The 26,503-nt window shown below is 42.3% G+C and overlaps 1 protein-coding gene across 4 annotated transcripts in view; it reads left to right on the top strand.

The window, feature by feature from the left end:
• Positions 1-26,503, top strand: part of ADAMTSL1 (ADAMTS like 1) — a 503,340-nt gene that overhangs the window by 289,880 nt on the left and 186,957 nt on the right. For all 4 annotated transcript variants that reach the window (XM_074931327.1, XM_074931329.1, XM_074931328.1 and 1 more), the window contains one exon: positions 18,947-19,074. In XM_074931327.1, coding sequence (XP_074787428.1) covers positions 18,947-19,074 — 128 coding nt within the window. The remainder of the gene's footprint in view (positions 1-18,946; positions 19,075-26,503) is intronic.

The following is a 26,503-nucleotide window of genomic DNA, read 5'->3' as shown; positions in this document are numbered from 1 at the left end:
CCATGCTGACCTCAGGTCAAGGCGTGGGCACGGGAGCACGGGAACTTTTTCCTTTGTGGTTTTGGTGGTGGGGAGCACACGGCGGGCTTGTTCCGTAATCATTTGAGGTATTTCTCTGTATACCTTTTGTCTTGCTTACTGTTATTGCTATTTATTTTTACTGTTGTTGTTTAGATTGTTTATCACACTGTTGTATTAAATATCTTCTTATTTTAACCCGGGGTTTGTGCCTCACTTCCAGCCTGACCGGCTGAGGGTGGGGGAGGGGCAACAGCAACGTGGTCTCTGGTCCCGGCAGGGCTTAAACCAGCACAGCCTTTTTTGGCGCACCAACGTGGGACACAAGAGGGCTGAAATAAGAATCAAAAAGGGACAGACCCTTCTGACAGACCAGAGTGTGTTAGAGCAATCTGTTGGGTGTAATTTTTCTGTTTGTATTTGTACTGCGTAATAATGTTTGCAATGCTGGCCCATTTGCTTGCGTGGTGGGGCTGGATTATTCCTTATATCTACTGTGTGTTCCCAGTGCTGGTGTTTGTTGTTGTTGGAAAATGTATAAAGGGGATTGTTTTGTTATACGGGCTACTGACTGCTTATAATGCCTTTGTATCACTGGGGGGGGGGGGGGGGCGAACCTGGGCTTTTGTTAGGGGTCTCACCCTCTCTATGGGTGAGACAGGGGAAGAGATCCTCTCGGGTTTTGAGAGTTTCAATTATCCTTGGAGCCTGCAGGCCAGCATGATTGTGGCGCAATGCCTTCTGAATGTCTGCCTGATTTCGGTTTTGGCCATGAGGCACTTTTCTAACAATAGCAGTGCCCAGAAACCTGCCCCAAGGTCAGATAATAGTGAGTGGCAAGGGGTGTGGGAAAAGATGGGCAAAGGCCTGAGTCGGTGGGCACCTCCAATGCTTTTTTCACTCCCGAAAAAATGCAGAGCCCCAGTAAGCTGATGGAGTGCTTAGAAAGGGTGTGTTACCAAGCTGGCAAAACCCAGGAGACACAAATCGCTGCAATGTGCTGGGGACTTGCCCATGCATACAGTGAATACCACCCACTGCCCTCAAGGGGGAGAAAAGTCTACAGAACCTGAGAGTGAACTTACTGGTACAGTATCTGGGCCGGGGGAACAGGTAGAACCAGTATCAGTTGCCTCCACCAGCACAGCAGCTGAGCCAGAGAGCCAGCCAGTGCCGGTGTCAGTCGCCCCGATACAGAAAACAAAATATACCAGAAAGTCAGTTCGCAAAGTGGGGGATGGGGATGAGCCAGGCCCAGCACAGGAACAGGAGGAAGGGCCAGAGGTGATCGTCCGATCTCTATCCCTGACTGAGCTGCGAGATATGCGGAGAGATTTCAGCCGCCTGGGAGGCGAGCAGATTTGCACCTGGCTGCTCCGATGCTGGGACAATGGAGCCAGTGCTTTTGAAATGGAGGGGAGAGAGGCCACGCAGCTGGGATCTTTGGCCAAGGATGCTGGCACTGATAGGGAAATAGGGAAACAGACTCAAACCCTCAGCCTTTGGAGGCGACTCCTGCTCAGTGTAAGGGAGAGGCACCCCTACAAGGATGATATCCTATGTCAGCTAAGCCAATGGACCAGCATTGAGAAAGGCATCCAGAACCTCAGGGAACTGGCTGTGTTTGAGATGATCTATGGTGAACTGAATGATGAGCAGTCACCCATGGACCCAGATCAGGCCCCTTGCACACACCTGATGTGGTGAAAGTTCCTGAAGAGCGCACCAGAAGCACACTCGAAAGCATTGGCAATAGTGTCCTGGTGGACAGACACCCACACTCTAACAGTGGATGGAGTGGTTGGCAAGCTCCAGCAATATGAGGGAAATCTCCCTTCATCTCAGCATTCCTGGGTCTCAGCTGTGGAGGAACTGTCTCAGAGGGTCCAGAAAATGGAAGAGGATGTGTTCTACATTCCACCTGCACGGGCTGATGTCTCAGCCATTAGAAGTAAACGTTTCCCCACCCAAGAGAAAGGCAGCAGAAGGCACACACCACGAGGCACCCTGTGGTTTTTCCTCCGTGACCATGGAGAAAACATGAGGAGGTGGGATGGACAGCCCACTGCCGCCCTAGCTGCACGAGTAGAGCAGCTGAAAAGGAAGACCATCATGAAAGGGAAGTTCTCTAAGAAAAGTGCAGCTCCAGTGTCCAGTCAGAAATCCCCCAGACAGAACAGAATGGCCAACGTTATGTCTGACCCTCTTGAGGGGACCAGTAAATCATTCTTGCAAGAAGTGAGTGATGCTGAGCAGGATTACAGGGGCCCTGCCTCCAGCCAGGGGGAGGAAAGGGATAATCGGATTTACTGGACAGTGTGGATCCGATGGCCTGGCACATCAGACCCACAAGAGTATAAGGCTTTGGTGGACACTGGCGCACAGTGCACCCTGATGCCATCGAGCTACAGTGGGGTTGAATCCATTTGCATCTCCGGAGTGACAGGGGGATCCCAACAGCTGACCCTACTGGAAGCTGAAGTGAGCCTGACTGGGAAGGACTGGCATAAGCACCCCATTGTGACTGGCCCAGATGCCCCGTGCATCCTGGGCACAGACTATCTCAGGAGAGGTACTTCACAGACCCAAAAGGGTACCGGTGGGCTTTTGGTGTAGCTGCCCTGGAGGAGGTTGAACAGTTGTCCACCTCACCCGGCCTCTCAGAGGATCCCTCAGTGGTGGGGCGGCTTAAGGTTGAGGAGCAGCGAGTGCCGATTGCTACCAGGACGGTGCACCGGCGGCAGTACCGCACCAACCGAGATTCCCTGGTACCCATCCATCAGCTGATCCGTCAACTAGAAAGCCAGAAGGTGACCAGCAGAACTCACTCACCCTTCAACAGCCCTATATGGCCAGTGAGAAAGCCTAATGGCAAATGGAGGCTAGCTGTGGACTACCGTGGCCTGAATGGAGTTACGCCAGCAATGAGTGCTGCAGTGCCGGACATGCTAGAGCTCCAGTATGAACTGGAGTCGAAGGCAGCCAAGTGGTACGCCACGATTGACATTGCTAACGCGTTCTTCTCCATTCCGATAGCGCCAGAGTGCAGGCCACAGTTTGCGTTCACTTGGAGAGGCATCCAGTACACCTGGAATCGATTGCCCCAGGGGTGGAACCACTGCTCCACCATTTGCCATGGACTGGTCCATACTGCACTGGAGAAAGGTGGGGCTCCAGAACACCTGCAGTACATTGATGACATCATTGTATGGGGGGACACAGCCGAGGAAGTCTTTGAGAAAGGCAAGAAAGTAATTTAAATCCTCCTGAAGGCTGGCTTTGCCATTAAGCAAAAGAAAGTTAAGGGGCCTGCAAGGGAAATTCAGTTCCTAGGAATAAAATGGCAAGATGGGCGTTGCCACATCCCAATGGAGGTGATAAACAAGATAACAGCCATGGCCCCACCAACCTCTAAAAAGGAGACTCAGTCTTTCCTGGGCGCTGTGGGGTTCTGGAGGATGCACATCCCAAACTACAGCCTGATTGTGAGCCCTCTCTACCATGTAACCCGTAAGAAGAACGATTTTGAATGGGGCCTTGAGCAACAACAATCCTTTGAACAAATTAAGCGGGAGATTGCCCAAGCAGTAGCCCTCGGGCCAGTCCGGGAAGGGCAGGAGGTTAAGAACATGCTCTACACCACAGCCGGGGAGAATGGCCCTACCTGGAGCCTCTGGCAGAGAGCACCTGGGGAAACCCGAGGCCGACCTCTAGGCTTTTGGAGCCGGGGATACAAAGGCTCTGAAGCTAATTACACACCAACTGAGAAGGAGATAGTGGCAGCGTACCAAGGAGTTCAGGCTGCCTCAGAAGTGGTCGGTACTGAAACACAGCTCCTCCTGGCACCCCAACTGCCGGTGCTGGGGTGGATGTTCAAAGGAAAGGCCTCCTCCACACATCATGCAACAGATGCCACATAGAGTAAATGAGTTGCGTTGATAACACAACAGGCTCAAGTAGGGAACCCCAGCTGCCCAGGGATACTAGAGGTGATCACGAACTGGCCAGAGAGCAAAGATTCTGGGATGTCACCAGAACAGGAGGTGACACGTGCTAAGGAGGCCCCACCATATAACGAGCTGCCCAATGAGGAGAAGCGATATGCCCTGTTCACTGATGGGTCTTGTCGCATTGGGGGAAAACATCGACGATGGAAGGCTGCTGTATGGGGTCCCACACGACGGGTCACTGAAGCTGCTGAGGGACAGGGTGAATCGAGCCAGTTCCCAGAGGTGAAAGCCATCCAGCTTGCTTTGGATATTGCTGAGTGGGAAAAGTGGCCGAGGCTCTACCTCTACACCGACTCGTGGGCAGTGGCGAATACCCTGTGGAAATGGTTGCAGCAATGGAAGCAGAACAACTGGCAACATAAGGGTAAAACCGTCTGGGCTGCTGAAGTATGGCAGGACATTGCAGCCCGTGTGGAAAACCTCGTTGTGAAGGTGTGCCATGTGGATGCCCATGTACCCAAGAGTCGGGCCACTGATGAACATCGACACAACCAGCAGGCAGACCAAGCTGCTAAGATCAGAGTGGCTCAGGTGGACTTGGACTGGCAGCGCTAATGTGAACTGTTCATAGCCTGGTGGGCCCATGAGACCTCAGGCCACCAAGGTAGAGATGCAACATACAGGTGTGCTCGAGATCGAGGGGTGGACCTCACTATTGACACCATTGCAGAGATCATCCACGGATGTGAGACGTGTGCTGCAATTAAACATGCCAAGCGGGTGAAGCCCCAGCGGAATGGAGAGCGATGGCTGAAATAGAGATATGGAGAGGCCTGGCAGATCGACTACATCACACTGCCACAGACCCGCCACAGGAAGCGCCACATCCTCACAATGGTGGAAGTAACCACTGGATGGCTGGAAACTTGCCCAGCGCCCCACGCCACAGCCTGGAACACCATCCTGGGCCTTGAAACCCAAGTCCTGTGGTGACACGGCACCCCAGAGAGAATTGAGTCAGACAACGGGACCCACTTCCGAAACAACCTCATAAATGCCTGGGCAGAAGAACACGGCATTGAGTGGGTCTACCATATCCCCTATCACGCAGCAGCCTCTGGGAAGATCGAGCGCTACAATGGACTGTTAAAAACCACATTGAAAGCACTGGGAGGTGGGACCTTCAAAGACTGGGACATGCATCTAGCAAAGGCCACCTGGCTAGTCAACGCAAGAGGATCTGCCAGTTGAGCTGGCCTGGCTCAGTCAAAACCTCCACATGCTGTAGATGGGGATAAAGTCCCTGTGGTGCGCATGAGGAATATATTGGGAAAAATGGTCTGGTTTAGTCCTGCGCCAGGCAAAGGCAAAGGCAAACCCATCCACGGGATTGCTTTTGCTCAAGGACCTGGGTGTACCTGGTGGGTGATGCTGGACAATGGAGAGGTTCGATGCGTACCACAGGGGGACTTGATTCTGGGTGAGAACATGCCGTGAATTATGCTGTGCCTTTGTAAATTGTTATTTTGTTATTGTTAACTGCCAAATGGCAGCTGGACATGACGCAGATGGTATAGAATAAAGGGGTGGATTATGTCCTGGTTCAGCTAGGATAGGGTTAAGTTTCCCCAGCAGAGAAGGGGGAAGGGATCTCCAGCCGGGTTATTCATACCATGGTGACGTCAGGTCTGGCACAGCAGCACCAGAAGCTTTTTCCTTTATGGTTTTGGTGGCAGGGAGCTCATGGTGGTCTTGTTCCATAACTATTTGCGGTATTTCTCTGTATATCTTTTGTCTTGCTTACTGTTATTGCTGTTTATTGTTGTTATCATTGCTACTGTTGTTGTTCAGATTGTTTATCACACTGTTTTATTAAATTTCTTCTTATTTTAACCCGGGGTTTGTGCCTCACTTCCAGCCTGACCGGCTGAGGGTGGGGGAGTGGCAACAGCAACGTGGTCTCTGGTCTCGGCAGGGCCTAAACCAACACAGCCTGACAAGATCATGGAGCGAATCCTTCTGGAAACTATGCTAGGGCACATGGAAAATAAGAAGGTGATTGGTGACAGCCAGCATGGCTTCACTAAGGGCAAATCATACCTGACAAATTTGGTGGCCTTCTACAACAGGCCTTCTACAACCCTGTTCTACTGTTGTATAAGGGAGGAGCAGCTGACATCACCTATCTGGACTTGTGCAAAGCATTTAACTCTGTCCCGCATGACAGCCTTGTCTCTAGATTGGAGAGGCAGAGATTTGATGGATGGACCACTCAGTGGATAAGAAATTGGCTGGATGGTTGCACTCAGAATGTTGCAGTCAATGGCTCAATGTCCAAGTGAGGAGCAATGACAAGTGACAGTCCTCAGGGGTTGGTGTTGGGACCAGTGCTGTTGTTGGTGACATGGTCAGTGGGATTGAGTGCACCCTCAGCAAGTTTGCTGACGACACCAAGCTGTGTGGTGTGGTTGATGTGCTGGAGTGAAGGGATGTGCCATCCAGAGGGACCTGGACAGGCTGGAGAGATGGGCCTGTGCAAACCTCATGAAGTTCAGCAAGGCCAAGTGCAAGGTCCTGCACATGGGTCAGGGCAATCCCAAGCACAAATACAGGTTGGACAGCAAATGGATTGATAGCAGTCCTGAGGAGAAGGGCTTGGGGGTGTTAGCTGACAAGAAGCTCAACAGCACCTGGCAATGTGTGCTGCAGCCTAGAAACCCAACCATATTCTGGGCTGAGAAGAAGAGAAGTGTAACCAGAAGGTATGGGGAAGTGATTTTCCCTCTCTACTCCACTTTTGTGAGACCTCACCTGGAGTACTGCTGGAGGCCCCCAACCTAAAAAGAACATGGACCTGTTGGAGTGAGACCAGAGGAGGGCCACAAAGATGATCAGGGTGCTGAAGCACCTCTCCTATGAAGACAGGCTGAGAGAGTTGGGATTGTTTTGTCTGGAGAAGAGGAGGCTTCAGGGAGACCTTACTGTTGCCTTACAATACCCAAAGGGGGTCAGCAAGAAAGCTGGAGAGAGACTTTTTACAAGGGCATGCAGTGATAGGACAAGGGGTAATGGCTTTAAACTGAAAGAGGGTAGATTTAAATTGGATATAAGGAAGAAATTCTCTGTGAGGGTGGAGAGGCACTGGAACATGTTGCCCAGAGAAGTTGTGAATGTCCCCTCCCTGGAAGTGTTCAAGGCCAGGTTGGACGGGGCTTTGAGTGACCTTGGTCTAGTGGAGGGTGTCACTCTCCATGGCAGGGAATTGGAACTAGATGATCTTTAAGATCTTTCCCAAAGATTCTGTGATTCTATGATAATTTCTTCCAAAGCCTCAACTCTTTAGAGGTTTCCCTGGGATTTCTGTCTTTCAGGAACTTATAGAGCAAGTTCAGCAGAGAGGGTGTCAGGCCGGAGGGAAGGAGGTGTGTGATAACGTAAGACATCCTGAAATAAATTCCAAGAGTGCTCAAGAAATGAGACAGGAAATTATATATAACTTATAATAAATACAAACTGTCCCATAAAATAAATATAACTCATTTTGTTTCCATATGAATGTACTGTAAGGGTGTCAAATTTCCCCTTCTAACTTTGTTGGATATAATCTCAGTCTCTGTTTGAAGGTTGCTAGTGTATTGTTCAGATCCTGTGCTTTATCAACAGACCCAGAAATGAAAGGGAATAAAGGAAGCAATAATGTCTCCTACTGTTCTAGTCCTGGCGTCAGATTGGTGGATTATTTATTTATTTACTTACTTACTTACTGGCTCATTTAAATTCCTGTATTTCTTTCAGTCTGGACTGTTAAAAGAATCTGTTGAGGGCAAATACAACTGTTCTACAAGCCCAGGCCTTGCTTTTGGGTTTTTTGTCATTTTAGTATGCGGTTGGATTATGACTGTAAATGTATTTTAGATGTGACATTTTCATAGTTCCTGTACGTTTTAAAAAAGAAGAGTGGGGGATTTTCAAGTTACTGTGGTATCACCAATATGTTCCTTAAAGGTCTAGCCAGGGCCATGTTTTAAAGATGAAAGATCAGAAATAGCTAAAGGGGACAGGGAAGCAATTAAATAGAAATCTCTGAAACTAAGAATTTGATCTGCCACAGCTTTAACTGTAAGACTATCCTTTGCTAATCCAAAATTAAGCAGTCTCATCATACTTTGATGGGCTCAGCCACCCGTCAATGCTGGTGAGCACAGAGGGAGTGCGTTATCACATGTTACCAGAGTTGGACACTGTCATAGGGAGGAATGCATGTTGTGTAGTGTACTGTCTCTAAAGTGTGGATGTGTCTTTTATTTGGTGAGAGCAATGGAAACATAAATGCTTTCATCACGTGTGGTATTAGAGGGCAGCATGAGAGTAGCAGTAGCTTATGTCCTGGCAATGTTTAGGTCCTTTCATCTTTGTAATTCAATGTAAAACTGGAAAAATAAAACCTGGTACTCGTAGAAATCTCCTCCACCTTGGTGCAACAATTGAGTGCATTTTCCTTTAAAGAAACATATTCATTAATTTTAGATCACTTACTTGGTGATTAAGGGGGGAATAAATATGTTAGATAAACTCTGAGGTCTACAGTTAATTCCTAAGACCCCCATGAGCATTTTTTTTCCTGTCTTCCCTTTATTTTTTGTTATGACAAGGGATCTTGAGCTTTCTCCATTTCTTTCTTTACTTCTCCCTCTTCCCTCCCTCTGCCCTTCTTCCTTTCTTCCTTCCTCCCATTCTCTCTTCCTCTCTTCCCCCTTATTTTTTTACATACATATTTCCTTTCAGTTTTCCATCTCCACCAAGACTTAATGTTTCAACTCTTTATATGGTCCCTTGTTAAAATAAATGCATACACAGCTCCATGAGGTAACTGAGAGAGATGGCAGACCATGAGAAGAATAGGAGACTTCATTTAATTTGAATAAACCTAATAATTGTGGATGTTTATGTGAAATGACACAAATCTTTGGAGGGCTCTCCTCTCTTCTCTGAAATGTCTCCTGACCAGAGTCCCATTTTCCTATTGCAACCTATGGCACCTTGTCTTAATGCTCGGACCTGCTCCAGAGAGGCTAAGCAGTCCTAGGACTGAAGACCGGCCAAAATCTGTGCTGATGTGGCAAGGTCTTCTCCAGTCTGCATGGGGTTTGGTGAATTGGAGTCATTGTTGGACATCATGATCTATAAGGAAAGTTAAGCTGGGTGAATAGCTGAAACTTAGTCAGATTGCTAAAGCAAGGGAAAATGGCTAATAAACACTTCTTCAGTGTACTACCCTGCCTCTTTGGGGGAGACCTGTGTTCACCTGTGTTCACCTGTGGAGCTGGAAGTGTCAGCCATATGTTGGCCATTTTTTCTTGAAGCTGACTAACACAGCCCCACCAACACACACCCTTCACTTCTCGCCACTTGGAAAACACTTGGTATGCAATAGGTCTTGTCACAGATAAGAGTTTAACTTTTCTCTCTTTTCGTTCCTGTGCACCTCTTTGGGCTCTTTCCCTGACTGTAGTTTTTGCTACATGGAAGGCAAACCTCCAATGCCAGATGCACTTTTGAACCCATGCTGTTGGGTGGGTTCCGAATTCTGGAAAGTGATTTCACCCATTCTGCAACTGACCAAGTCCTAGCCTTGAAAAGTCTTCTGAATCAATTAGGCGAAAAGTCTGAGGATGAGCCAGCTTGGACCTGCTCTGTATTGGATTGCCCATGCCTGGTGTTTACACCAGCACGGCAGGATTTAAATACAACAGTGTGTTGTAACTTGGATCTGTGAGAGCAAGAAAGCAAGCTCGTGTTCACATCACTCTCTGGGTCTATATTTTCATATGGGAAAGTGGAATGAGAGATAGGACTGATCTGAGTTTTATAAGGCACTGTTACAAAATGTTACAGGGAGTGCAGCATGCAGTATGCTGAAATGATATGGTGTCAGCTCCATCCTCTGCAGCAACCACCCCCCCACGCCCCCATCTGGCTGCTGCCCTTTTAGAAGAAATGAGCTCACATTTGGCACATTTCTCCTGGGATACAACTTCCAGTCCAGGTTTTGGAATGGCTGCTTATCTCCTGAAGTCCTAAGATGGCTGTTTATTGTTTCCTCCCTGTTTTGTGGCAGACAAAGCTGAGTACTCCCTACTATAATTTTTAAGAGACTGCATATATACAGCCATATGACTTGCTTCAGGGCAGGAATCCCATGGGACTATGGGGACAGCACTGGAAATATTTTTGCCCTTCAGAAAGCACTTGATGTGTGTCGCTAATGACTGTCAGAGGATGCAAAGGTGTACAACACTGAGACTACAGACGTTCTGTTTTCAGGACAACAGAGTTCAATGTGACACTTTGTCCTTATTAATTGTGCAATAACTGTATCAGGTCATATATGGCTAGGAAGGAGGGAGGGGTTATTTCCCCCTTGATGAACCTTTGCTTTCCTGTGCAAAAAGAAAAGATGCCATAATTTCCAATTTTATGTTCCCTTAGCACGACTATGCTCTTAAGACAAAAAGGAACACAGCACTGAAAAGAACTAACAGAGCAAAGTTTTACTTATGTACCTGGGAACTGAGCTAGCTGTATGTGTATCAGGTGTCTTCCTTCAGGGTACAGAAAAATTGTCCACCTATTGCTCTTCCCCCTTGTCTGTGTTCACAGGAGTGGAATAAGCATTGAAAAACAGCAGGAGGATCTCAGTGAGATTTCCTCTTCTCTCCTTCTCATCAAGGTGTCTTCCTCTCTTTCTTTTAAGTGATGGATGACCGACTTACATCCTGAAGAAAGTAAATTAAAAACTACCCAGAAGGAGACTTAGACTTTTTTGTTTATTCATTTTTAAAAGGCTGAAATGAAAAACTAAAACTTGGGCCCTTTATCTGCATTAGCAAGGTCTGAGCATGAAGTAATTACCCAAAGTACATTATATACCCTCAGACATGAGTGCTTCTGTGTCAGTGCCTTTCTTGGGTGGTGGAGTCACTCGGATCAAGGGTTTCCTGTGCCAGGGGTTTTCCATAGGAAATACTCTCTTGATCCCCTCGCAGGCCTTTTGCCTGGTCTTGCAAGTGCAAGGGCATAAAAAATTCCTCAGTTAATTTCCAAGACTGTGGAAGCCTGGGGCAAGTGGGCTGGTACTGTTCAGCTCACAGCCCCACACCCGGTAGGAGGAAGCTGCTGCCTTCCAGGAAGGAGGGAAGTCAGTATGCAAGATATCGCCACTTCCACCTCAAGATGTCTGATGCTTATTTCAGCTACTTTTCTTTCCAGGTTGTTTGCCAGAGACAACAGTGTTTTAGCAGTGGCTTGAACAGTTCCATAGGCATCCTCTTGATTTGGCCATATGGAACAACATGCAGTTAATCATGAGAGCAATTGTGCCTATGGTCACTCAACATCTCAGGTGCAGCAAACAGCTTTGGCAGCTTGGGCACAAGAGCATATTCTCTCTTCATACTGTAACTTCTGTGAGAGCAGAATTCCCATTACTTTGCTAAGAATGCCAGGTAGGCAGGTTTTTCTGTCTTTTGTGGTCCTTCATTGCTGGATGGCAGGTCTGGTGGCTGAAGTTCCTTCTTCATCTTTCTTTACATGGAATACAGTCAGGATAATGGGAAGACAAGGTATATTAACACATCAGCTAAATGGTGTTCATTGATCCTGACCCCTTGGGAAAATAAAACAGGTGGCGTTCACTCCTATTAAGTCCTTGGATATATAGCTGAGGCTGGCTCGAGATGCTCTGCAGAGACCTGCTTGGAGCTGGAGCTGGAGGACAGCTATTCAGCTGTTGTCGTGGGGAATCCTAGTGCTTCGAAGGAATTATGCTCCTCACAAAGATAACTTTAATAAGCCCTTTCTTCAGTATGGTACAGTTATTCTGGAAGAGTGGATGTTCTTTGGTCATACAGTGCTGTTTAAAATGATGTGCAACTCTTTGCCTAGACACATTAAACATGTTTTTGGGGCACTGCAAACTGGACGTGTCAGAATATTTTACTTATGATGTTTCCAGGGTAATCGCTCTGAAAAGTTTCAATAGCTAGTCAGGAATGTCTTGCATGTTAACATTTTGTTTGACAGTAATCACCAATATTAATTCAACTGGCTGTGATTTTGTTCTGCCTTGCCTTCCTTCAAAAGTCAGAGAATTCCAAGCACTTTCCCATCTGAGCTGTAATCCAGCTGTTACCTTGGATGGAATGCAACAGATATGCAACATTGTGCAAATGAAAACTTATAAACCATATATTTATATTGGTTGAAATTTCGAAATACATGTTTCTTAAAAAGAAATGTGGTCCCTGGCCTTGTCTCCTGCTGTTACACACCTAGGTAAGTGCTGAGAGCAGTTCTTCCTGGTTTACTACAGACAGTATTTCAGTACTGTGTCAAATATGTATTTGACCTCAGTGACAAACATCAGAGGGTGATCAAGGATTACTCAAAGAGGGAGAATGTATGGCTTGGCAAGGATTCATATAGGGATGCACTTGGATGTATCTGAAAAGGAAGGGCAGAAAGACCATATAATAGGAAAAAATACTGGTTTTCTGTCCCTAATATAACTTTCATTGTAGCAAAAGACAAGTTTAGGCAGTGGCCACAGAGGTGCCTTGCATATTGTCACTGACAGTTCATCATACCCTTAAACAGTGGGGATATAATAAGAACCAGATGATTTAAATTTCTTAACCAAACCCAGCAGTGCATATCATCTGGGAAATAACTGTGGCTTAAAGTCTGTATCAGTACCTTAGTCAAACGAGAGGTTAACTGCATTTTTCACTGTCTATTTTGCTTTTTAATCTAGGGGACACACTCGGTGCTTGAAGAATACTTTAGCAGCATTTTACTAAATGAGGAAGAAGACTGGAACCCTCAGAAACTGAGAAACAATTAAACAACTTGATCTGCATTTATACACACTTTTTTCTGTGATGCTGACAAATAGTTGGATTCTGCAGGAATAGCACAGTTCCAAACAAAATTTTAAATTCAATTCCAGTATGCAACTAGGATTTATTTTCTTAAGGCTGAACTCCTTTTATAGATCTCGGAATACAAACAGAGGTCTTGCTACTTTTCATGTTTCTCTGTCTGTGTACCCATGCATATACACACATGCTCTTAGAAGAAGCATGGTTCTCTCATGCTGCAGCTCCTGAATTGCCAGGCAACTGTTGTGATTTAAGCATGTATGTGTTTTTTATTATTTCTCTATGCTGTGTCTTAGTGGAGAGGGTAGGAAAGACCTGTTATTCATCTCATGGTCTGAATAGAACATGAATGTCTGACAATTCAGAAATTACTGTTAAACACTGAACCTGGATACCTAGATCGTCCAGTCTTGCATGATTATGTCAGATTATTTTTGTTTATATTATAAGAAGTCCGTTGTTCAGCTGATAGTTTAAAGCCTATTATCTTCTTTTGCAACCAATTTCACTTGAGGGTCCTATCCACTGACAGTGATTTCGCAAGGCAATCCTTCTCTTTGTCGTTACAGAACTCTTTGGGAGTCCTCGTGCCGGTTGCCTCCAGAGTTGTTGTGTTGAGTGGTAGATGAAGGATCACCCTGAGGTTGACTGTATTAGGATAATGAGGGATAAAGAAAGAGCTGATTTTGTTTAGTGCTAGCAGACTTACTTGTTTTATGTAGGTTATTGATAAGCAAATTTCTTGCAGGTGACATTTCTGCCACTGATTTTGTAGATGTCAGGACATCACGATTTTTGTACGGACAAAGTAGTGCGAGTTTCCTGGCAGGGTCAGGCTGATAGCCACCTAGAACAGGCAGCTCTAGGTGGCTATCAGCTCTTCTGATACCAGCAGCAGGGTAAAATAAGCTTTGATGACTGACTGCATTTTGTTTTGGTGGCATACACTCATTTCAAGAAGCATCAACCTGGGGTACTTCTGTCAGAGATAAAAGACTTTTTCTAAGAAGGGTTACTTAATGGAAGCTTTTAAGTGGCGGCATCTTTATTCCTTGCAGCTTTAAAGGCATGTACCCACCCCACCCCCACCCTGCTTTTTTTCTCCTGTTTTGTTTTTGTTTTTTCTGTTTGATCTTTATGGCAGGAACTTTAGAACTTTAAAGGAGTACGGTAGACCTTCTTGTGTTGCAGAACACTGCAATGTTCTTGACTGTTACCATTTTAATGTAAATTCTTCGATTCACTTTGTTTAAAGTGGATAGAAATTATTAATTAGTGGTATAAGCTACTTTTGAAGAATCTGTGCTAAACAGTGAATTCTTGGCTAGTAATGGTAGATATCCTTTGAAGCTGCAGTAGATTGGTAGTAGATGATCTTCAGATTTAAAATGGCTTTTTAGGCATTGCTGGAATTTCAAGCTCAGTCTTAACTGTGTAGTTCACAGGAGGGGAAACCACTCTACTTTCTTTAGCATTAAACATGGATGGAGTTAAAATGAATTATGTTTATTCCACTTGTTAAAAGAAAACTTGGAGCCTGCTCCATCTTGAGATCACATGCTTTCTGGGAAGATATAGGTCTTATAACAAATTTTGGAATGCAAATAACAGGCACATGGCTCTCCTCTGGGTGGGAGTACAATTTATTTCAGAAAAATTTGGATTAGAATGTCTAGCTGTGCTGATGCTTATAATTTTGATGAGGTAAGAGTACTTGGTTCACATAACTTTACCTTGCAACCCTTTTTAATTATGTCTTTGGGCTTTGGCTTTGGGCTTAATTATGTCCAGATCAGGATAAGCACCCATTTGCAGTTTGAAGGTATTTGTTTCCTTGTAAACTAGAAGCATAGATACACATTTATATTTTAGCAGACTAAAAGTGTAGATACATATTTTCATATTAGAAAAAATACCCTTTAGAAAGCCAGCTGAAATAACCTCAGTAAATTGTTGTGTTGCTTCTTTTATCTCAAGTGTAAGATTAATGAGATTGTATCTAGAGGATGGATCACATCTGGCCATAGTAAAAATTTGATCACTTATGTTACTTTATTTTTTACATTTACTCTTGTAGTTATTGTGTTGAAATTAAATCCTTTTTGCATTTTAATAAAGGTAAGATAGACTGAGTGTGTCAAATAATTGTTACACAGTCATTAGGCAAGTGCAGTATCACCTCTTACAGACTAAATTAATTTACCTTTTTTTTTTTTTTTTCCCATCAGTAGATCCAGAACAAAATTGCATCATACTAAACGTTACAGCAACAAAAAACTGATTCAATAACCTGTCTAAACTATCTTCCAAAAGCTGTTCTGCAGAAGGAAGCACTACATGTGTTTAAAATGTCATTACAAACTGTGCACCATGAAGCAAATTGAAATTGGAGGTTGGCCACACCATAGAATAATAATTTTATTTGGCATAGGTGTCAGCATCCACTTGGCAGAAGTGATCCAATAGGGCAGCAGGATCAGACTGAAGGTGCTTCAGCAGAGCTGTTTGAAGAAATCTTGCCTTCTGCTTGCTTGGTTTAGCTTCCTTTTTACTCACAAGATTTATCTGATTAATTAAAACCCAAAAAAATCTTTACAAATTGTGTGGGGTCCCCTTTTCAGCTTATCTTTTAATGTTCTGCTCCAGAACCCCTTTAATTTGATGGAGTTTTCATTTGACCTCATCATGCTTTGGACCAGATCCTAAAGGTCATTCAAAAGAGTTGGCCTTTTTTGTGCCAGAAATGCAAACAGACTCAATTCTATTTAAATTTCATTTGTGTATTTGCCTTTTAAAATACATTGGTTTTAAAAAAGGAACACTCATGCCCTTGAAGGCTTCGTGAGCAGCAGCATGAGGAGTGCAGCAGGTGACCAGTGTGAAATGCCAGGGAGACATGGCTGGGGGGACAGTCTGGTGTGTTGCTGTGTGCTGGTTCTGCACCTGGCCCTTAGCATTCACTGAGCCCTTCCCTTCAAAAGAAATAACCATATTTGGTGTGTTTGCAGAGAGGAAAATCTTTTCTTTTTTAATGCATTCTGCCCAAACAGACTGACTCATTCTTTGAGATCAGGTTTGGACTGTGCCTTGATAAAAGCAATAATGGGAAGAAAGGGAAAGAAAGAGAAAATGGCTGGACAGGTGTCCTGCAAATTTAATATTTTTCCTTTAAATAATAACTCCATAGAAATGCCAATTTGGCATACAGCCTGAGCTCACTTAAGCAGGTTTAACATGATCAACTTTCATTTAGTTACTGATAATTTGTTCTGCCGGTGTATATCAGAGTAGTATCAGGCTTTTCAAAGGAATATAACAATACAATTACTCTGTCAACCTACTGATCCGTGAGCTAATGACCTGCTTCAGGGCAGGAAGAGTCCCATGGGACCATGGGAACATCACTGGCAATGTTTTCGTCCTTCAGATGCATGGTCCTAATGACTGTCAGAGGGTGCACATGCGTCTAACACAGAGATTACAGGCTTTCTATTTTCAGGATGTTATAATCGGACAAAGCCAGTTTTTATAAATAAATAAATAAATAAATAGTTTTATTTGGGTTCAATCGATTTAGGGTGCGAATTAATAGGCAAAGCAGCGCTGGGTGCGTGGAGAGCCGCAACTCTGCCACACGCACACCAAGTTCAAAAAACAGAGTTTTTTTATACTTCTGAGCCACCATCTTTAACCAATCCTCTCTTGTCAGATGATTGTCCTGCTCTTTCTCCATTGGGTCCTTTGAGATGCTTGGGTCTTTGTCCTCCTCCTATGGGGTCTTTTGAAAGTCTGGAAGCCTTGGTCTCTTGGCGCGCTTTTCTCCTATTGGATCTTTTAAAAGACTCATGATCCCATCTTTCGGCGGGGTTTTCCTCAAGCAGCAGTTACATGTTATCTCTAGGTGGGGGGGGTTCCTAGAAGCGGTTACATATTATCTCTAGGTGAGAAGCGATTGCATACCAGCTCTAGGTGGGGTTTCTGAGAAGCGGTTACATTGTTCCAAGAAAATAGCACACTTTATATTTTATCCATAGATATTCAAACATTCATCGTAATTATAATATAGGTTATATTGATGACAAATCATTTCAGATCCACACAGGGTGCCATATTCTATTTTTACAATATTTCAGACAGCAGGATATTATGGTTTAACATTTACAAATCATTCAAGCCTAACGTACCCGCCTTGCTTAACTTAGCAAATTAGTTACAATAGTTTATTACGAGGAGAACACAGTTCAGTGTAAGACTTCGACTCTATTACTGAGCTGAGTATAGAGACAGCTAATAAAAGACATGGGCTTTCAATTCAGCTAATTTTATGCCTGCCTGTTTGGTTCATTCAGCATCATAGATGACACTAGTCGGTGAACTGCAATCCACTCACAGAATTTTATAGGACTAAATGGCTTCCATATTAGAAAATTCTCTCAATATTAATGGTTAGCATATATAATGTGTCCCTGGCTCCTTAAAGTATACTGACTGGTTAACCTCTTACCTTGATAAATCCCAATTAACACAGATTTCATATCCTAATATGCCAGACTTGGTCCTTTGCTCTACAGACACAGACTGTTCAGTTCAGGATCTTGGTTATGTGTTACAAATTCAGTATCTTCCTTAAACAGATGTATATTGAAACAGTTCACAGCCCTAAACCATCACCAATGTGGATTTTTGTTTGTTTGTTTGGTTGGTTGGTTGGTTTTGTTTGTTTGTTTGTTTGTTTGTTTTTTCCCTGTGAATAATAATATTCAAGACTGGTATATTTCACCAGGTTTCAGATTTCATGACAAACCTTTTACACAGCTTCACTGAAGACAGAATTATTTCAGTGTTGATTTATCGGTGCCTCAAATAATCTCTTAGTGCTGGAAGCTAAAGTTGATTCCTCTAATATGGGCCAGCAGTGATGCTTGCTGATGTTTCTTTGTTGAAGTTGTACCATCAAAGCCTCCCTCATATAGTTGTCTTGCCTTCTCATTTATTCCAAATACAGTTAGAAATGTTATACACCAGGTGTTGGCCCACAGCACAAGCCAAGCTTTCAAGGAGAACATTGCCTGGTCTCCATCAGAGACAGGCATTTTCCATGCACTTTTTCATGCTTCTGTAGGTTATTCAGTTTCTTCCAGGAAAACGGCATAGTCCATGAGGGACAATATCTCTCTAAATGGTTAAATCATTTTTGTCCTGACAGATCTGTGTTTCTGAGGTGTACTTGCATGACTGAAAATGAAATACTGGATACATGTTTGACTGCATTATTTGAGTCAGATAGTGCTGTATGTTTATGAGTTAGGTCCTAGAACAGCTGAGCATTTCTGAGTCCATCAGTTCTGCTTCTCTGTAAAGTTGTTTGCATGCAACCGCTGGCCTTAACAATAGTACAGCCTGGGCCTGGGCCTGGCATTGGAGAACTTCAGCTCTTCAAGTAGTGCACTTCCTTTTTTAAGTTAGCAAATAGTAGGGATAAAACAGTTAAGGAATCTTTGTCCAGAAAGTTTTATAGGAGATCTTTGGACAGAGAGGAAGTAATGATAGCTCCTTATGGTGAGTGCATGAATGTTGTTATGTTGAATGTCGTTGTATCACATTGATTCACTGTGTTGTGATTCTTTTTTTCCTCAAGAGCATCGTGGAAGGCACTTTTTATATGCCCTTTCAAAGTTTCTAACACAGCAAAAAATGGTCAAAGCACAATTTCTAATGTCTACAATACTCTACCTCTTCCTTTAATCAGGAAAAGTCCTTTGCCTCACTGTTGTCCAAAGTGCTCTTTTATAATAGTCATCACCAGTCTCAAATTAAGACAGCATACAATACTCAAAAGATGAAAGCAAGTTCATACAGCAAGCCTCACTGCAGGAACCGACTGCTAATCAGTAGGAATGGCAGAGAATAACGTATTTATTCAGTGCTTTGAATGACCAAGAAATATGCAGGGAAAAAAAAAAAAAAAAAGGTTAAATTAACAACAATGGGGTTTTGTCCTTTAAATTATTTTGCCTGATTTTTTACCTTCTCCCTCAGAGCTCCAGAACAGCTCGCTCAGAGGAAGACCAGGACTCACTGTGGGATGCCTGGGGCTCATGGAGTGAATGTTCACGCACTTGTGGAGGAGGGGCTTCGTATTCACTGAGACGCTGCCTGAGCAGCAAGTAAGTGGATGAACACTCTTTACTTTTTGATGGGAGAAACCAACTTTCTTGTATGACCATAAGAATAATATGCTGAAATTTCCAACTCAGTGTTAAAAATCATTGTGGGGTTTTGTTTTTTTTTAATTCACCATTTAAGTGGTAAAGCTCTTCACACATTTGTACCAGACTACAGCTAATTCACTAGCTTTAGTGCCCCACAGTCTCTTAAACTATAAAAGTATCACAATGACCCAACACAACATACTGAGCTATATAAAAAAAATTATATTTTTGCTGAGGATATCTTATGAATTAAATTTCAGATAGGAAGTTTTCCATACCAGCAAACCCTCCCTAACAGGCAGAAGTAGAATGGCCCGGTGCAAAGGTGAAGTCTGGATTTTATTCCTCCCCAGTTAATAGCTTGTAGTGGAACATGAACAAGTCATTTGACATCACTTCCACTCTGTAGTAAATGTAAGTTTTACCTGCAAAATATTTCTAGCAAATATTATTTCTAGCTACTTGAGGAAAAAGTTTACCTACAGTAAACATGGTATATGTGATAAATGTTAACAGATTTCTGATGAAGGATATGAAGGAAAACTCCAGACCCTCCAGACTCAAGCTTTGTGGCTTACTGCCATCTCTGATACCTTATATATTGTAGTATAAAAAATACAGTTATTATATAAAAGTAATACAGTTTTCCATCATGCACATGTTTCTTTTGTATGTTCTTTCATGTGTTTACAAAACTGATGTTAGTAAAACAATGACAGTACACTCCAAATTGTTTCCTACAGTCTGACATTTTAGTACATGATGTTGTTTAGTGGGACAAGTAACAGCACAAGGCACTGAACCATAAGATCAGCACACAATGTTGTGTATTTTAGCTTTATCTGTGGACAGTTTGGTCTCCTAGTTCCAACAGTTATTGAGTTGACAGTGTGCAAAAGTCTGCTGAAAAGAGACAAGCTAGGCAAAGGCATCTACTGAAACCAGAAGGAAAACAGTACTTTTCTATTCCATTTCCATGGGAAAATAATAATTAAAAAAAAAAAAAAAAGTTGTTTTTTTAAACTTGGGGACAAATTCTGATTTCTTGTTATTTCCGTAGCAAACAGTGGTTCTGCAAATGCCTCAAAATCAGGAATTGCAGAGACAGGAATTTATTTTCAATCACAGCATGTCCTTTTCAGACTTAGGAAAAAAGTGATCTTCTATATGTTCCTTTACTGTAAACATTAATACAGACATATTAGGAGATCTGGGGGATGTGAGTAATACAAGAGCTTGCTGACTACACCTCTGCTCCCTCACTGAGAACTGCTTCATAATTTCTAGAGGGGAAAAGTCTTGGAGGTCCATGACAATCGTAGCAGTAGTAGTAGTAGTAGTAGTAGTAGTAGTAGTCATAGGGCTCTGTAGTGTGTAAGTATAATTCATCATTTCTGGGCAGGCTCTCCCTATCTGCTCCTCTTGTACTATTCAGGATGTCCCTGAAGCTACCCCAGTGGAACAGGAAATAAACTTATAAATTGCACAGTACTTGTTTTTCATACAATACCTTACTACTGTCCCATCAGTAGATAAGCAATGGATCCTGCCTTAAGAGATTAACTACAGACTTTGGCCATTCAGACATGAAAGCTCCCTGTTTCCAGGATAGGATGCAGGGGGTTAATCAAGAGCACAACATTTGCTAGCCAGTGAATATAAATCACAAATAGTAAAATTTGACATGGAATTAGCACAGTATCAAATGTATGATAGTTTTTCCTTTTTCCTGGTCTCTGTGTGATTGCTAATTAAATAAACAGTTTAAATTTTTAATTTCTGTGCTAGGCAAGCATTTTAAGTCACTAAGAAAAAGGCAGAAAGAGAGCAGGGGAAAGAAACTCATCCAGATTTTGATTTGGATATAAGCCTGTGCACATGAGTATTTCTAGCCTGGCAAGGCTAGAAGAAAATGTCCACCTTTCTGGGACAATTTCTTGGCTGGTACAATTTATCTTAAGTATTTGCTGTGTATAATTTCATGGCAGCATGAAGGAGGATACTCGATACTTCTGGCAAATGAAAACTGGCAGCACGTTTAGATGTTTTGGAACAAATTAATCCTAAATATTTCTCATCCTGGGAGGAATTTTCATAATGCCTTACATCTTTTAGTTCTGTATGAGGTGACTTTCAGAGCATTATATGGAAAGAGAGAACCCAGTGCATCTGCTTTGAAGAAATGTAAAGCCTAATTGCCCATTGATAAACACCATTAGTATATGCAGCTAAATAAAGGAAAATAGTTTTCTATCCAGCTTTCATTTGCCAAAGTTATGTTAGTGCTTGTGTTGTTTGTTTTGGGAACATGTTTTGTGTTAGGCCTTTGCAGCTGTGATGAAAGAATGGAAAGTGTTAGTGAGAAATTCTGTTTTCTAGTGTTTTAGATGGCAAACATTTCAGGGTAGGGGCTGTTTAACAGGACATTTCATTAGAACAACTGGTCCTGATTACTAAGGACATTTACCATGACAGTGATGTAAATAAATATGCCAGTCACACAAGCAGGCAAAAGTTGTCAGCTGAAGTCAACCATGTGCCTTAGTATTTCATGCTGACAGCAAGCAGCACTGGGTCACTATGGTGGCAGAATAAGCCCCAGGAAAATAACATTTTGCTAATTAGTTAAAGACTGGGCAAAGCATGAGACTTTTTGTGCTCTTTGTTGGCATTAATTCTTTATAACTTCAGGTATTCTTGTTATTTACACAAAAGGGGAGACCCCCTTTAAATGTTACAGTTGTTTGCTTCAACTGACTTTAATCAACCTCCCAGCCTAGTTATATATTGAGGGAAGAAGTATTTATTTTTATCATTCCAGTGTTTTGCCCTTCACTTTCAGTATTTTTGGGGGTGTGGAGGAGTGGGTACAAAGATCAGGAAACAGAAACTCCTCATCTGTCTCTTCTACATTATGAACTACCATGCAACACTGCTGGTCAAAACCTGTAGAGAGGAAGACCACAGACCACTCCTGTTTTTCTTGAGGGCCAAACTAGACAAAGTTGTGTTTCTGCAGAGAACCAAGTTTAATTAGCTACAGAGGCACTGGAAATGCATAGGCAGAGCAGGTGGAGAGAGCCATATGGTCTTTGCTCTCTTCCTTGGAATCTGGCTATTATTTGGGGCAGTCTGTCTATTGGAGAGCAGAGCTGGAGTTTGCTATCCAGCAAGGTGATTGATACTACTCACAGACCTTCAATCAGGTATTAGTAAGTGTGCATGTTGATTCAAGCAAACAGAGTAATGAATAGCTGAATGTTCATTAGATATCTGAAGTTCGTGTGCATCTATTTAATTTCCTTGTATTGGATACATTTTCACATCATAGAAGAAATTATAAATTCTCTCATGCTAAGTTCACCTGTTCTTGCCCTAAAAATATTATGTGTGTTCTAGAATTTTACTTTACATATTGACAAGTACTCCAGTAATATCAGTAGTGTTTTACTGTTTCTAGGCTTGGCAAGAAGATAATTGGTATTTTTTTCCTATCACCTTCTAAATTTGTCATCACTTTCTAGTAAAATGAGGTTGTAGGGAGCAGAAGAGCAGGATGTATTAGAGTTTTGGGAATTATTTTAGCAGATAATAGAGAAGTAGTCTTTCTTCAGTCTGCTTAGAAACCCTACCTGTTACTACTGCTGCTGTTCCTGGCTAAAGCATGAAGCAGGGAACAGTTTGTGTGAGTGTACTTAGCAGAGTGCTAAGCGGCTATGGAGGCCCATGGATACTGAATCTGGGTTAAGGGCTCAGAATTTGAGATCATCACTCTTACCTCTGGGAAATTGTGTGTAGTCTGCTGAAGAGAGTGGAGCCTTTCCACCATTACATGAGGGATGTATGTTTAGTAGCAGAAGAAAGTCAACATAACATTTTCCTGACAAATTTCCCTCAGTAATGAAAGTGACAGAGATTAAAAAAAAAAAAAAAAAAAAAGAGAGAGGGAACATACATGAGAGTCACAATCCCAGCTTTGTTCAGATGCTTCATACTGGCTTTGTTACTTGCAGGAATGTATTTTTTTCACCTTTTCAAATACCTCCCCTCCTTCCTTCATCTGATGGCTGCCTTTTGGTAATGCTAGCAAACCACCAGTGTGAAATACCCTTTCCATCAGCTCTGCTTGCTAAATTAGCTGAAGTACATGTTTCACTAGTTTGGTTGTTCAGCCCACTGCCGCTGCATTCTGCAAGATGAAGACAGTAGATCTGCATAAATGACTCTCAATTTTATTGCGGTTTGACTCTGCTGATCAGTAGAATAGCCACAGAGACCTACCTTTGGAGGTTAGGTTTAATAAATTAGCTAAATTAGCTAAAAATAGGTCAATTTTATACTGTGTGACATTTTTCATAAGTCAGAAGCCCAAAATAAATTGGATTTATTTTATTAAGGAGTAATATTTTCTCATGTTGATCACACAGATTATAAATTCACAAATCAAGCATCCAGTGGTTTGTGGCCTGTCACGGTGATGGAATAGATGCATGTTATTCATGTTAGTTTAAGGTTAAATAATAGAATAAGAACTCATTACAACAACACTGACCATCACTGAAAAGTGGATACATCAAATACTACATATTTTAAAAATAGTGTTTAAACTTCCAGCTGTATATACTTTTAATACCAGAACATTGTCTACTGTTGTGTTGCTGCTTCACAACTGAATTTAGAATTTAATCCAAGCATGTGGCTGTGACCCCCTAGTTTCAGGCCACAGTCTCAGACTTGTTTGTCTGGGCTTAGATCACAAGAGAACCTGAAGTTTTTCACATCTAAGTGATAAAAGGTCCTTTAAACTTTCTAAATTAAAATTACGATGGAATAGTTATTCTAGTTTTTGAGTTACTTCATTAGACAGAAGCTAACACAAACTACTGCAGCTATTGTGCTCTAATCCTGGCACTACTGAGTAAGGCAAATTATGCCACTTTATGTAATGTTCCTGTGCCAGTCAGAATGATAATTTTAAATCCTATGGGGTTTTATGACTTCTAGAATAAGCTCTTTGCTATCTTACGGTCTGTAGAATAAAGAGCAAAGTATTTTGGCACAAATGCTATCATAACTGCTGAATACATCCACAAAAGTAAATAGCGATCTGATAAAGCATGTCATGCCACTCAATGGGAGAACAGTCAATATTATAAAATTCTTAGGTCACCTGTGCTACCAGATGATTTTGGAGGATGGTTCTCATTACCCTGATCAAACCTGTATCTGTATGCTAGCTTCATGTATTACTTACTACAAATGACCTTCAGGTTACCTCAGTAACTTGGTTTTTGTCTTCAGTTGATAGCTGTAGCTGGTTTACTTTGTAAAGGACATCCTCCATGCTATATTGGATGGTTTTAAACGTTTGGAAGAAATTTTGAGTATATTTAGTTTGTAGATTCTTCTGGTTAAAGCTGTGCCATCTAGCAGCATTTTAAAAGGGAAATTTTTATTCTATTTACTCTGGGATTAGTCAATTCTGTAATTATGAGAACATTTTCTGATTTCATCTGATGGAGAAGCATTCCCATTTTTTGAGACAGATTACAGTTCTAACTCTTCCTCATGGCAGAAGCAGCAAATGACAGTCTTAAATTTGAGTCAAGACTATAAAAAGCTGCAAATTTAATGCAATCTAGGTCAGTGTTGCAATCTATAGAGTGATTGCTGATCGTCTTTGGAGAACCAGTTTGTCACCTTGTGCAGGCTGTCCTAATTTCTAGATTTTGTGCCTCAGTGAAGTAGCTAAAATATATATAAAATGCTTTCCTAGTGTTGTTTTCCCATGTAATCCATTGTTAGAGTTGCCACAGGGGTGTTATATGTTGGCATTTTGGGTGGAAACTGATCTGTGTTAGAATGAATGGAAGTCAGTATTGTACCTACAGATGAGTGATGGATGTGGTCTCCATAGATCTGTCCCTCTGTTGAGGAGTAGCCTGCCTAACAAAATGTCTGTGAAGCCTTCACTTGGATGATATACTATTTGTAAATCCAGGTTCACTGGCAGAACCCTTGTATATCCATAATTCTTTCAATAAATCTGTTCTGGGATTTCAATGAAAAGTAATTAAATAGGCCAGGCCTTTGCATGATGTGGAGTTTTTATAAGCTTAGTTAAGTGATCCTCTAAAGCCCCAAGCAATAGATTGTACAGGAGAAAACATGAGCATTTCAATGGATCTGGGTTAACACACGTGATTCAGACCCACGTTCAAACTTCCTCAGATCATGGGGAACTTGGGTTGCTGCTCAGCACATTTGTTTTGTAAAGACCAGCTGCAAACCTTGGATCCAGATCTACCTCAGGCATGTTCATATTTGGGGTATTAGTACTTTGGGGCTGGCAATATATTCTAGATGCTATCTTTGTGGTATGGCAGGCCAGGTGAGATTTAATATTGCATTTTCTTTCCACTTGAACTGTGAAGAGACCACTTGCTGTTGTTTTGCTGAAAGGCACTTATTTAATTCTTGCATTTTTTCTGCCTTTCTTGGCCAGTGAGCAACTGAAAAACATTTGCAACTGTAACTGCATTCTGTGTATCTCCAATATGTGTTGTATGTGCAAATCTAAAGACGCTCTTTAAAAGAATCTTAAGAAAATAAAAAAAAATACTACAGTGACAAACATGAGAGACTAAATGCATGAAAATGAACAGTAGCCTGAAAGCACTCTGGCAATTTTTTCCCTTTATTTTCCTTTATTTTTTTCACATTTGATTTTTGGTTTTTTAATTGGACTAGCCAGGCATATTTTATTGAGAGTTTAGGAAGTGTTGGTTAATGCCAGCTATTACTTAAAAAATAAGATTCAGCGGCTCTGAATAACAGGAAAAAAAATCAGAAGTAAAAATTGGAGTAATTTCTATTTTGTTCAACAATTTGTACAGCAAAAGACCACTGTTTGCCTTACTTTTGAGTAAATGTAATGCCCACCTTAAACTCCAAGGGTAGCAGAGGCTACTCAGAGTAAGAGCTTTGTGTGGCTTGGAGCACTGTTGGAACTGCAGCTGATCATTTTATAACATTCCCAATAAAATTCTCAGATCTGAACTGTTCCCCTCATCAAACTTCCAGAATTGAAAATTAAATTGTGACATGAGCCTAATCATACCTGTAGAAGGAAATGCTTATCTCTGTGAGACCAGTAGATAAAATAGCTTTCTTTGGGCTCTATGCCATTTTGACTGAGCTGCTAGAAATAGCCAACTTGGTATATCAGTAGCTGGATGACTAGCTACCTTTAGGTTACTTGGGTTATTTCTTGCACTATAGTTTACAGTATAAACAAACCTTTAGAAGAGATTGGATGGCATTCTATATGGAGCACTCAACACAACCTCAACAGTCATCAGGTAGCCAAAACCAAGTAGTTGTT

This window comes from Athene noctua, chromosome Z (assembly GCF_965140245.1).
Source record: "Athene noctua chromosome Z, bAthNoc1.hap1.1, whole genome shotgun sequence".
In the NCBI taxonomy this organism is placed as follows: domain Eukaryota; kingdom Metazoa; phylum Chordata; class Aves; order Strigiformes; family Strigidae; genus Athene; species Athene noctua.
The sequence above is the reverse complement of the archived record's forward strand: the minus strand, read 5'-3'. Positions and strand labels throughout refer to the sequence as shown.